This window comes from Chaetura pelagica, unplaced genomic scaffold (genome assembly GCF_000747805.2).
Source record: "Chaetura pelagica isolate M959 unplaced genomic scaffold, ChaPel_1.0 scaffold40, whole genome shotgun sequence".
NCBI classification, from domain to species: domain Eukaryota; kingdom Metazoa; phylum Chordata; class Aves; order Apodiformes; family Apodidae; genus Chaetura; species Chaetura pelagica.
The window spans coordinates 1,586,175-1,600,556 of NW_009952160.1; the positions used below are offsets into that span (position 1 = coordinate 1,586,175).

Sequence of the window (14,382 nt, forward strand, 5' to 3'; positions counted from 1 at the left end):
TCTTCAAAGTCTGTTTATAAAAGATGGATATTAAAATCACAGAAAAATTTGCTTAGTTTTCTTATAACAGAGTGTGTTCAGACCAGTGATATAAATGACTTAGAAGAAAAAACACTGTTCACCAGGGAAGAGTCTCATTCTCTGGGTCAAATTCTTACACTGGTATGAGTTGTGGTTTTTTGCAAGTGTGTTCTAGTACTCTGTCTTGCCAGAGAAAAGCAGTAGTGGAATTGTGTTCATTTCTCTTTATGAATTGCCAGGCATGCTGTGACCTTTGCAGTCTGTGCTTTAGCAACATGAAGACTCTGGGCTCCATTCATCACCTGCTGACCAGTACAGCAGAGCAGAAACTCAATTTAGTTTGTTGCTAGGATGTACCAGCAACATGCTGTGATAATCTGTTTCCTTTCCACCCATCTTCAAGAAAGGTGATGCTGCATTTCAGAACATCTTATTCTGGAGAGACTAGTTCTTTAGGGTCAGAATTGTTCAGCCTGTCTTTTCATGTATCATTCCATGACCACCATCAACAGTAGCCAGGAAGGAAATGAACAATATTTATGGAAAACGTATTTCACTTCACTTTCATCTCAGAATAGCTAGCAATAATGAAGGATTTGGAAAATATCACTCTCTATCTGGGTCCAATATGCAACAGCAGCCTGCATGGAAAGGACACAATTTGCCCAGTCTCCCAAGTTGACTATTTTAACAAAATATTTGAGAATTCTATGTAAACACATTGTGAATTATCTCTTTTAAATGCATTCTGCAAATAATAGCTACAACGCCTAAAGATATATCAATACAAAACATAGATTTCCATATAACATGATCAGTTCACTGCCTGATTTAATTTCTTTTCAAGTAATTAATTAGACATAATATATGATCTTGCTTGTATTGAGATTTTTCTTCCTTTAGTTGTAACAATAAATAGAAAAAGAAGGACAGGATATGAGTTCTGCAGAGAAGACTGGAAGGCTTTATCTGATCTACAATACATAACTTTGATCTCAAAGTACATGACAGGTAGGTAAGTGTCAGGTGCTACTAGATGCAGAATTGCAGTCATTACTGAAATGTTTTCTCTGTTGGCCAAAAACGGAAGGAAAATTTATATTTAATTTAGTATCTTGTTCCACTTTCAGAGTCTTGGTTTCAATTCTGCTGCTTATTGTTTTTACAAGCAGGTGATACTTATCTAGTGCACTAAGGCTTGAAAATGTTTGTGAAAAACTCGCATTTTAAAATCTCTGATCCCTCAGTCATGAGCAAGGCAGGATTTGAATGCATTTCTTGATGACTTCTCTCCATACAGAGCAATATTTCACAGTTGTGTGTGCTCTGATGAACAGGCTACACTGACTAGCAGTGGTGTATCTCAGTCACTATTCAGAGTTTGTACCTACAGGAACAAGTGCTGTACAAGGACCAGTTATGTTGAGGGAACTCAACTCCCTAAGAATGGTGACAGGGATCAGGAGTAGAACGATGCTCCCACAGTCCAGAAGGAGGTGGTCAGTGAACTGCTATTCCACGTAGATGTGCACAGATCTGTGGGGCTGGATGGGAAGCACCCAAGAGTGCTGAAAGAGCTGGTGGGGGTGTTCACCAAGGTGACTTCCATCATTTATCAGTAGTCCTGGCTGACTGGGGAGGTACCAGCAGATTGATACTCAGCAAAGTGTAACAAGCTTGCCTTTGGATCCTCATCATTTTTTCTGGGTTAAAACCTAGATAATTCTGAAACTTGATAGTTTTTGGTGGGTTTGTTTTGTTTTATTTTGGTTTGGTTTGTTTGTTTGATTGTTTTTTTAATAGCTTACATTTTTTATAATTTTTCATAGTTTAAGATAATTTTAGAAATTGTTTCCTATTTACTTTAGTATTTTCTTTGCTTTTGGAAGTATAATCATTGAAGTGAAAGAAAAATCATGAGGCAAATAAAAAAAAAATATTTCAGCAAACTCTGCTGATTTAAAACCCAGTTAAGCAAAGAGTCCCAAGAAGTTTGCTGTGTAAATATGCAGCTTTACAACAACAGTAAGATTTTGTTCTTTTCTGTACAGGTGTACATTTGAGGCATTTTTGATACCTTTTGACTTCCACCAAACTGAAGAAAGTACTTACATTTTTTAGGGTTCCGTATTTATTACTTACAACGCTGAATAAAGCACAAATTGTTACTGTAACACTGATACACCTTGGAAACTATCGCAATTATGGAGAAGAATCATTCTAATTTAGAAAGCACTTTATAACTATGAAAATTTAGTAAGAAAATAAAGACTGTCCTGAGCAACCTGATCTAGTGGGAGTTGTCCCTGCCAATGTAGAGGGGTTGGATCTAGATAATCTTTAAGGTCCTTTTGTTACTTATCTGATTGTATTTTTATTACTTGGTTTGACTGAGGAGGGGTGGTCAGGCCTGGTCGGGCTGAATTGGGCAAGACAGAATGTTTGGGAGAAGATGATCTCAAGAGAATCATGGGGGGAAACGTGATTGTGGTTTACTTCAGTAGTCACAGAAACCACAAGAAGTAAGCAGGTGGTACAAGCAGCTAGAGTCTAGCATTATGTTTAACTGGGAACCGTAAATTCATGAAGAATAAGATGTTATGATCATGCAGCTACCATGGAAAGAACAATACAAGAACACATCTTGAAACCAGCACACGGTGGCCAGGGTCACAGTAACCAGTAATGCTGTTTGGAGATCCCCTTACCCATCCCATCCAGGTTTCAAAATCAGGGACTACAATCAGCAGGGTGACCAGAAGTGAATAAAGATTTTAGTTAGAAATTAATATACAGAAAGTTATGTAACTGAAAAGATGATGAGAGGCCAATCAACGCAAAGGTTAAATGTAATGAGTAATGAAAAGGGAGCACTATATGCATTTTTATGCTAAATAATTTGTACAACAGAAATTAAACATACGAAAACCTGTTGCTTGTAATGCAAATGCTAGATGGAGATAGCCCGGTATCCTCAGCGTGCTTTAAGGAAGATGAGTCTGCCAATGTGATGGATGTAGGCAGACTCATCTTCCAGCCCAAAACCACACTATGATTCTGTGTTTTCTTTTTGCACCTTGCTGTTGAAGTTATGGAATCCTTCATCCCTGACAGTTCTTTGTGCTACACATATTAAGTGTGTGAACAAGAAATTTGGTGATCACGTGATCTGAGGATAGTGTGTATTCTTTTCCATTCTGTACTTTGCTGCAGCATCACATAATAAATTTCTTAGCATGTTTCTTCAAGAAATGAATGGAACTAACTTCTTATTTTACTTCAGTTAGTATTTTTTGAAGCTTGCAAGCTGAATACCTAGATTTATTATAATGTTAGAGAATAATGTCAAAGATTATGTATATGACCAGATGTAATAACCACAGATGTCTAACCCTGATATCCCTGATCAGTATTTATGGTGTTGTCTCTTACTGATTACTTTGGAGGAAACAGCTTCTTTAATTCTTGAACTGATTTCTGTCCACAAATATGCTGTGCTGTAGTGGCAGATAGCCAAATAAAAACCTCTTTAAATTCAAATTTATGTCAATTTAGAGTGTCCAAGAACAAAAGTATTTATCCAAATCAGACAAATTTATTCCGTTCCCCCAGGAATGCTGTCATAGTGTGTTGCTTCTAAGTCTTTCAGTCAGTCTAGCCTGTCCCAGCCTTAAGTCCTGCACCATCTAGAAACTTACAGGCAAACTCATATATGAAATTTCTGGATGGAAAAGCATAAGTCTTTGCAAAAGGTGCATGTTCAAGAAAAAGGGGTGCAGATATAAAATATCAGGGAATACAAAATATATATAGAAATACAGTGCATGAATGTGCAAAAGTGCTGAAGTACATCTTTTGTCTGCTTCAGATAAATGTTGATGTCAGTTCACTGCTGTAATAGACTCTATGCATGGTTTGAGTTGAAGCAGAAACACAAATTAGACAACCACAAAGAAGGCAACATAGCTTTACATTTATTTACTAATGCTTACAGAAGGTGAGAATGTCTATCAATGCTAAAGATTATCTGCTGCTAGAGCATGTTTGAAATTAACAATAAGACATAGGATGGATTTTTAATGGAAAAAAAATAAATCAAGGGGAAAAAGACTAGTTTTCTTCTTACATCCTTGTCTCTTCCAGTGGCCTGTTCATGAAATCTTGGATTGCCTGGTGTAGGGGTAACCATTTATTAATTGAAGCTTTCAAAGCTGTAATCCATCTAGAAGAAATGAAAGACCAGCAACTATCTCTGATCAAGTGTTACACATTCTTTTCTATATGCTCTGAAACACACATTTTATAAATAATGTTTGTACCACTGTGTTACTATGTATGCTGATAGTAAGTGGAGAGAGGCAACAGCTGGAGGAGTTGACTATAACAGCACCATATCTAACACCGGTTTCCAACATACTGAAAAGCTTTGTCCTTTGTTCATTAAATTAAAACCAAAACCCTGTAATTAGTTGGCTTTAAACAAGAATTACCTATGGCAGCAGTGGAATTTGGCTGGGTTATGATGAAGGAAACATGTTCAGAATGCCATTTCATAGGCCAATTTTCTTTTTTTTTTACTATAATGTTCTTTCTTGGAAGTAAATAATTATTGAGAATGAGGAGAATAAACTTTCCATTATCTTTTACAAGAGGTACTATAGCTTTTCTGTTTAGTGTAGTCACCCTCACATTATTGTGAAAGACATCTTACTGAATTTTCTTTCTGAACCTCTGCAAGTCAGCCTTGGTGTAGTTCCAGTACTGAGAACAGCAGAACTGGTGACTCACATGTGGCAGCATGTTGTACTGCAGTTTGATTAAAGCTACAGTTAAAAGGAACTTTGGGGGAACAAATGAAAACAGAATGAAAAGTTGACATTACATCCTTTTTAAGGGAGCCAGGGGGGAAAAAGAAAGAGAGAAAAAGTTGGTTTACCTTTTGTTTTCATTTACATTCTCTGCACATAGGTAGAAAGTTTTAAATTCTTCAGATGGAGGTTTGAGTTCAATTACAGATCTCTTGGAGCCCAGAGCCTGTTCGCTCACAATATATCCCTGTAGGTAAAGGCCACCTGGACAGGAGAAAATAGCATTTGTTATGTAGATTGTGGATACCATTTATGAAATTTCATTGAAAGCATACCAACAATTCTTGCAAGCTGAATTTTCAGATGCTTTGTGTTGACTGTTTTGACAGAGTTGTGCAGAATTTACATAAAAATATTTTAAAATGTGTATTTAATTTTTGCCTTTCCACTAATTCATTGCTTAGCTCTGGGCAAAACTTAGCTACAGTTTCATGTAGATATGTTATTACATAGGCACAGCCTGTAGCTGAAAAAAATGCTGTGTAAATGGTATAAAGTGGAATGCCTCTTGCCTTGGCAAATAGCATAAACCTTTCTTCCTTTTGATCTGAAAGCTGGTTAGTAAGAGAAAGTACAACAGAATTTTCCTTTCTACTGACTGCCAACTTCCATAGCACAGGGAGAGCACATCTGCAGGTCTTGACATATCACTTCTCCATTTGCACCTCTTTATTTTTTACTGTGTTCCATAGACTTGTGCTAGTAGGCTTCCCTCAGTGCCTGAAACTCAGCTCCTCTACTTGCAACTGACCTCAGTTGCCTCCAGTTGCTGCCTTCAGAGAGTGGTCAGGCGCCTTCTTTTGTTATGAGGAGAGCTGCTAAATGGCAGCTTTAGCTGCAAATGTCCATGGCCACACCCTGGAACACCAACCCTTGCTGGACTATGGAAGTTCTGCCTTTTGATGTGTGGAGTAAGTTTGCCAAGGCCATGTGAAAACCTGGTAGTGCAGAGAAACCACTCCACGCTTATGATGTCACTCCCTCCAGGGATGTTACGACAACTTTCAGCAAACTGCCGCCTGTGACACTGGCTCCAGCCACTGTGAAGTGCCTTGGATGGGTGGCTTTTGTTGTTGATACTTGCTTCTGAGGTACTGTGCACAAATTTTGACAAGGTCCATTCCAGAAAGAAAAATTAAGAACAGAGGAGGAAAAGAAGATGGGGGTGGGAAATTAGGTGGCTATTTTATGAAAATAGACTGAGTCTGATCTTCTTTCACTCACCTTCTCAGAAGTTTGCCAATAAGAGACTTTCATTAGTGGTGAAAGTTCAATTTGTAAACTGCTGTGAAACATTTCTTCTGAATGATCAACTAAAATCTAGCAGCTATCCCTACCTTGGGCAGGTGTAGAGCGGAGAGTGGCATAAAAGTACAAACAGCCATCCTTCAGAACACAGTAGTGCTGAGTCCAGATGTCTTTGCTTCTGTCCAGCTGGTGGAGAAGCCCCAGGCACTCTGGGTTTTTGATAGCCAAGGGTGGAAGTGTAGTGTTATGCAGTGTGACATCTACCCACACGTGGTTCTGTAAAGTAAGCATGTTGGAAAGTAAAAATTAAGGAGGAAATGATAGTATCAAGAGGCACACTTCTGTTGTGAAAACAATTTGAAAAGTCAACACTGAAAATGCGATTAGAAAAACCTATATTTGATGGCAAATCATGGCTAACCTGCTTTGATTTTACAATGTTAACTTGTCTTATCTGGATCTGTTTTGTTTTTCAGTACGAGTTTTGCTGTCAGGAACAAAATTATGTCAAAGCTGCATGAAGAATCTTATTTTTAAAAAATTGTCTTCAGCAGTCTTACCTTGTATAATCTTGCAAAACAATATTCACCATCTACTCTCTGGGTTCCAGAGAAAATATCATGGTGGCTGAGGCCAGAATACAGCACTCAGACTCAGATGGAAGCACTACCATACACAAAATGTTTATGGATTCCTTTCCATCCCTCTCTTGAAAGCAGAGTCTTCTTTGCTACTAAAATTATCCTATTGTCATTTACAAGTCAAGAAAAGCTCAACCCATGACACACTGTCATTGTATTTCTATGATAAGAGAATCCAAAATCAGGAAAAAATAAACTGTCATCTAATAAGACCCAAGTTGCTTAATATGAGATTAAAGCATTTATTCTTTTCCTTTAAATATGAGAGATATTAGGAACTCAGACTTTCCTAGTCTGTTGTACGCATCTGCAACATATATTTCAAATTCTCTATCAACCAATGTCATTGTCATTGGAAATCCATGGGGAAAATGTCTGCAATATCAATAGCTTCCTGATAGTTTCTGTAGGGGTTTTCTTTTACATTTATTTATGGTATTTCTTTGGTATCCTTGACAAGGCAATGACAGAAAAAAGACATGTCACAATATAGCTAGCTGTATTATCTGTTATGAATGTGAAACCTGTTGAGAAAAATGCAGCAAAATGCAGAAAAAGGCTTCAGTAATACTAGGTGTATTCATTAAAAATTATCCTTATAGATTAATTTTGATAAATAGTGTCAGTATATTGGGCTGTTAAAGAATTGTGTTGTGAGCCCTATGGTAACACACTAGCTATTGCAAAAAGCCAGTAGCAAAAGATATTCCAAACTTGAAGGAAAATACAAGCTTTTTCTATTCAACTGAATGGAAAGTCCAGGTAAAAGGAAGGAACAGATACAGTTTTCATTGAGAACAGAGGCTGAGCAGTGAAAGTGACATGTTAAACCAAATATTTATGTCAGAAAAGGATATTGGTTCCACAAAGGCAAACTAAAAAATATTAGGCAGTCTAAATTAAAATGCAGTAGCACAGAAAGCAAACTTACTGTGTTTTTAATGGGTGAATGCATGAGAGATCTTTCTGTGTATAATGTTGGGACTTTGTATCCAACAAGTTTTTTTTGCACGTTAGAATGAAAAATTACTTTTTTGATGTGCTCTCTTTTGTGTGTGTGTGTTTTTATCCTTTTTTTTTTCTCAGGTTACTTTTCTTTTTTTTTTTTTTTTGGCTAGGGTATGCACTTTAAATTGTTTGGTTTATTTTTTATTGTTTTCAACCATGTGAACATTGAATACAGAAGAATACTAATTAATTATATTTTTTTAAGAAACACTGCCAAGTAGAATGTACTTGGAAACAAATTTAGTTTTGCATGTACAATCCTATCTGAAAGGTGAAATCAAAAGAAAGTTATGTTTGAACAATGTTATTCCAGTGGAGAAAGAATTAAAATAAGAATAAACACTTCACTTCACTGTTTGGAAACCAATCACTAAAGAAAACTGCTGAATGAGTCACTTATATGCCCAGGGTTAAGAGAAGAAGGAAAGTAAATTTATTTTTTCTTTTTTATATTTTTGAAATTATTTTTTTCCCCATGGGTTAGAAGTTGTAACTTGCAATTTTTAAATTTTTCAATTGATGATTTTATTTCATCTGCAAAAAAGATAGACTTTGACACTTATTGCATTGGAGCCTCACATTACTTCTGCTAATTAGCTACAAAACTGATTTGGTAGCTAAACTGTTTTAAAGACATTTTACAGGTCAACAGCATCATGGGGCCAGGAATGGGCAGGCTGAAGTGTCTCTGACCCCTGTGCTTCAAACCCTGGAAGTACTAAAATCAGCTTTTTAGTTTCCAGTTCAGGGCTCAGCCAGGGACTATTCATATTATAGTGTATTGAGCTCAACAAGGTATCTCTGTAGCAGCTCAAGATTATTTATGGCTGTATTTCTGGCAGCCATAGGTGCCAGCAGGAAGTATAGCTGTATAAAGAGATAGAGCAGTAAAAGTTTATCAGCTAACTTATTTTTCTTCATCTCTGAATGTAAGGAAAATAAGTACTCAACTACCCGCCCTCACCCTGTTTCTAATATTCTATCAGCATCCTGGTTTAAGACAGGATTAAGCCAATTTTCCTTTAACTGATTATTTGTTTGTTTGTTTGTTTGTTTGTTTTAGAGAACTCTGTTTTAATTAGCAGCAAGTTTTCCAGCTAGTAAACTGATATTACAGGAATGCTGATGTTGCTGCTGAGACACCAAGGTCACTTTGCTCTACTTGTTGAATCTGCAGCCTCAGATGCTGCAGGAGCAGAAATGTCGTATCTGCAACCCTCTTGTAGGGAGGAATGGACTAGATGGACAGGAAAATTTACCTAAGTATTCCATCCATATATCTACGTAAGCATGGAGTAAGGTCAGGGATCACAGAAGTCAAGCCCTTCTTCCTGCTTCTTGTCTTCTTTTCTGTCCATGGCCAGCATCCAGGAGGACTCCATCCATCCATCACCATTGATCCCCAGCCTGTGCATCCCTGACCCTCATCACTCTCCCCTCAGCTCCTGTCTGCTCTGCCACTTCCTCCGGCAGCTCTGGGACATTTCAGAACTGCTCACAGCTCAGGAGATGCTGCGGGAGTTACTGGAGGTGGGGGGAGGCAATAGGGATTTTGCACATTCCTGCACATAATTGTATATAATTGTACATATTTTTTTATAATTAGTATTTAATTGAAGTTGTCTAGTTTTGCTTTCAATCTGGGAAGTCTCTCTCTCTTCAATCTCTCTCTCCTTCCCTACCTATGTGGGTGAGGGAGGGGACTGAGAGCATTTTTGTCTCTGATTTAATTGTCAATCCTGACTGACAATCAGAAAAAGCAGGCATCTTGCAAATAAGGCAGATTTGCGGGAATACTCAAGAAAGTAGAGCCTTTCTCTCCCTTTACTTCAAATAGTATTACCTAGGGCAGAATATGAGGTTGTGAGAGTTGTCTTCCCCATTCCTGTGTTCCCACTACCCTCCTTTTAGGTTATACTTCTGAACAAGCTGCTGATTTCTGGAGACAGAGCATTTGGATTAATCTCACCATACTGCAGCAAAGCATATTTGCTGAATCCCAATTATGTCTGTATATGGCTTTTAGATTGGAGCTGATTCATATCCTAGCAGCCCTGAACAAAAATATTCAGCTTCTGTGTTGCTCTCTGCACCTGACAAATAAATCTCTCATAAAGTCTCTCAGACTTCTGCAAAATTTGCTATACACAAGCTTCCCATATAAATAAAGCATTACCTGATGGACAGGATGCACTGCTTTTTCCATAGCTTCCAGCCACCTATAATACCACAAAAAGCATGAGAACAGCTTAGTTTGGTAGAGTAGAACATATCTATGTCACTGCTTCTTTTATCACTTGCTGACAGATATCTTGCTGACAGGGATGTGCTATTTTCAGGACACATTCAAAGCTTCAAGACAGAAAATTAATGGATTAGATCCAAATAAGCATTGCTTACTCACATAAAAGTAAGTCTCAAAGTTTGCTGTATAACGCATTGTAATAGATTAATATTGCAGACAAGGGAATCTACGTATTTTATATGGTTCAACCTGCCAGGTTAAATGATCACTCTTCTATCTTTGCTATAATGTAGATATGGAATTTGTGGGAAATGTAAAGAATCCTGAATTTGAAAACTACAGAATAAAGCAAGCTCTTTGTTGGCAAAGTTACTCTTCTTGTGCTATGAAGGGTATAGAATTTGAAAGTGGAAATGTTCTGATATGACAATGGTGAGCGCTATGTTATGTAATAAGATGTTATAAAAAGATGGGTGGATGAATACCAAATTCCATCCTACTTTGTAGCTTTATATTTTTGATAATTCACAATAAAACAAAGAGGAAAATAAGATTATATTTCAGTAGATTTTAAAAGTAAGGCCTAAAATATTGTTTCTTGTGTTTTGGGTGGTTTTAGTCACTTGGGACTATAGTCACCTATAGTTCTTGGGAAATCAAAAAGAATATTTTTGTAACTCTGAGTCAAACCCATACACATTACCTCTTACCATAGCTAACATGTTTTGGTGGTATTCTTGCACTTTGGTATACTAAAATGGTAATATGACAAAAATAGAAATAAAAGATGGGATTCTATTTTTTACTAGCACTGTCCTTGTTGGACAGAAGAGAGATAATTCCGGTGGAATGACTGATAAGGCAATTTACATCCACAAGATTTACACTTCCATTTGAATATAGCAGTTGGGGAGAAGGCATAAGAATATGGGTTAACATTTTTTTCTGAAGATAAAAAAAGATCCATCAAGAAACCTGTGAAGCTGAAAACTAATTTTTGAAACTTGTGCTAATGAAAATTAGAAACATCATCTTACGATAGTAGCTGACAGATTGTGGGTTGGTTGCATTTTTTTCCTATTTATCAAGGCAAATATTGTGAACATCCTTCAAAAATTAAGACTCCCTCTCCCCATACCAAGATGACAAACCTGACCTTCTAAAATGGAAGATCACTTACCTCTTCATTTCTTGGTTGGAAGTTGCACAGAAGTAGAAAATTCTGTTTCCACTTTGAGGTATGCATTTAAAAACAAATGGTTTACCCAGACTGGTATCAACACCAATTTCTGCTCCTTCCAACTTTGTTACTTCCAGGGGTCTGCACTTCCCTTCATCCTGCAATTAGAGAGAAACAGTCCCAAAGTTCAGAACTAGTATGAAAATGACCCCTGTGAGATGGGAATAAACTCAGCGAAAATTCAAAGCTGTAGAAGTTGGTGATATGCTTTTATGCTTTGAAACTGTTAAAATTGTCATATGATCAGCAACCCCAGAAAATACAGTGGAGTCACAGAAGATACACTAGTCAAGCCATCCTTTAAATTTGCATCTCTATTTTTGCTTTCTTAACTGTTTTTGGTTCATCAGAAGTCATATCTGCATGCAGAGACCTTGCTAATATTTGTAAATATACCAGATTTTGAGGGTACAGCTGAGTGAGAGTGGGATTTTCATGAGTCTCTTTACTGAGCAGTGATGCTTGCAGTCAGAATTTATGCTGAAAACCTCACTTTATCTGTGTAAATAAAAGCAACTAAGACTTCAAATCTAAAAACAGTGAGCATAATTTAAAAGGCTGGATTTCAGTTCCTTTGCTAAGTTGTCCTAAATATCAGTGTGCTCATACCCGTTCCCATTAATTTCAGACAATTTTCAATTGAAAGCATTTCCAAGTTTTTTATACCATATTGTTTCTGATTGAGTTAAAGCTCTTTGAAACTGAAGGGTATTTATTGCCAGTGTCCTTCTCTGTGGCTTATTATAATAAGCCATTCAACTCCTTCATGTAAGTAGGTAGGTGAAACATTTCTTCACTGCATAATATCAGGAAGGCAGAAAAAGAGACAGATACTGGAATCCAGGCCAGTCTGCAGTTAACTCACAGCCTATGGCCACAAAGCCAGTAACTCCCTCACTAGCACACATGGAAAGGGGAGAAGATAATAATGAAAGGAATGGAAGATTTCAAAGGCAAAAACCAACAGGAAGAAGAGGCTTCCCTGAAAACCCAAGGTGCCTCTACAGTAGTGGTTTGCAGTTTTGGAGGTTGTGGAGAAAAAACACACTGCACCTAGTGGGTTGCTGGAGCTGAGTAAGGCAACCCAGCCGACTCAGTGTTTCAGATGGAAACAAGAAGTGAAGGGTGATAGTAGTGGGAGAGCCTCTTCTGAGAGGTACAGAGGCACCTATTTGCTGACCTGACCCACTCTCTAGCAAGGTCTTCTGCTTAGCAAGGGTTCATATCAAGGATGTCATTGAAAGGCTACCAAAAGTTGTATGTCCCACCAACTATTATCCACTTCTGTTGCTTCATGTGGGTATTGATGACACAGCCAGGAACCATGAAGAAGGATTACAGAACCCTGGGAGTGGTGAAGAAGGACTTGGGAGTGCAGATTGTCTTTTTACTAGTCCTCCCTGTTGAAGAGATGGGGCTTGACAGGGCAAATCACACTGGGAAAATCAATAAATTGTTGTGGAAGTGATGCCACAGCTAGGCCTTTGGCTTCTTAGACCAGGGAAACCCCCCTATTCTCCTAGGGGCTGACAGGGTACATCTTTCAGAGAAAGAGGAGAGCATCTTTGACCACAGACTTGCCAATTTAATAGAGGGGGCTTTAAACAGGAGTTGCCAGAGGAGGGGAATCCTCAATCCATCCCACTGGCACCACTTTGAGATGAATGCCACTGATAGGTGCTCTAAGCCTGGAGGAAGATCACAGGCCTACAGGAGAACACCTGAAATGAAGGAGAATGTAATCATAGCCAGAAAGACAGCTTAAACGGAGGCCCAAATTAAATGACTCTATACAAATGCACATAGCATGGGGAACAAATAAGGAATTGCACATGTACATGTCCACAGGTCTATGATGTTATTAGCATCACTGAGACATGGTGGGACGAATCCTGTTACTGGAGCATGGGAATGGATGGGTATAAGCTCTTTAGGAAGGACAGGCAGGGGAGAAGAAGAAGGGGATGTCACCCTCTACATCAATGACCAGCTGGAATCCATGGAGCTCTGCCTGGGGATGGATGATGAGCTGACCCAGAGCTTGTGAGTCAGGGTTTAAGGGAAGGCAGGTGATATCATAGTGGGCATCTGCTACTGCCCACTTGACGAGGAAGATCAAGTGGATGAGGGTCTTTATAGCCAGAGGAGCAGCTTCACGTTCACAAGCCCTGGTCCTCATGGGGGATTTCAACTACACTAACATTTGCTGCAGGGACCACAAAGTAAGGCAGCAGCAATCCAGGAAGTTCTGGAATGCATTGATGACTCTTTCTCCACGTGGTAGAGGAATCAACGAGAAAAGGTTCTATGCTGGACATTGTTCTCACCAACAAGGATGGTGAGCAAAATGAAGTTTAAGGACAGCCTTGACTCCAGTGACCATGAAATGGTGGCATTCAGGATACATAGGGCAACAAGGAGGGTATGAAGCAAGCAGTAAGCTTGCTTACTGGACTGGACTTCAGGAGAGTGGACTTTGACCTCTTCATGGAGCTGCTTCCATGAACAAAATATGCAGCTGTGGATATTACAGAGTTAAATACTTGCTTGTAATGCTGATTGGCACATATAATTATCCCTTTGCTACACATGTATTTTCTGTAGGAATGAAATAGGCCCCAATAATGAAGAATGGTGTAAACATTCATGAATGCATATCCTAGATACTTCTGCTTCTTTTTCTATTTTTTAAAATGCAAAACTAAAGTAATTCTGGAAATTGTCAATGCTGTGTCACCTGCTTTACTTATAATACCTTCAAACAAAAACTACATTACAAAGATAGCATAAGCAAAATACATAATCAGGGACCAAATCTCATTCCTAGTGTAAAGCGTGTTAGCTTGCTGTAGTGTTATTCAGCTTTATTCTGTTTGTGGTTTGGGTTCTCCTTACTGTCCTAGCCTGAGGGCAATGGTCACTGCAGATACTGAAAACATAATGTGACCACTGTTATTGCACATGCCTATAAACTAATTTTCTAAACACTTTTTGTGCTGTTTAGAATGAAAGCAGTAATTCGTATGACATTTTTCACCAGTAGAGCTAAATTTATTTAGTTTTTTATTTTGTTTTGCTTTAAAAAACTTACATCTAAACTAGAGAGAGCAG

At 38.1% G+C, this 14,382-nt stretch overlaps 1 protein-coding gene across 1 annotated transcript in view; it reads right to left on the reverse strand.

Annotated features, from left to right (window-relative positions):
* Positions 1 to 4,953: 4,953 nt before the first annotated feature.
* NUDT12 (nudix (nucleoside diphosphate linked moiety X)-type motif 12) overlaps positions 4,954 to 14,382 on the reverse strand; it is a 119,526-nt gene continuing 110,097 nt past the window's right edge. The window contains 4 exon segments of the mRNA XM_010007230.1: positions 4,954 to 5,093; positions 6,227 to 6,413; positions 9,963 to 10,005; positions 11,212 to 11,369. Of these exon segments, the coding sequence (XP_010005532.1) occupies positions 4,954 to 5,093; positions 6,227 to 6,413; positions 9,963 to 10,005; positions 11,212 to 11,369 (528 nt within the window).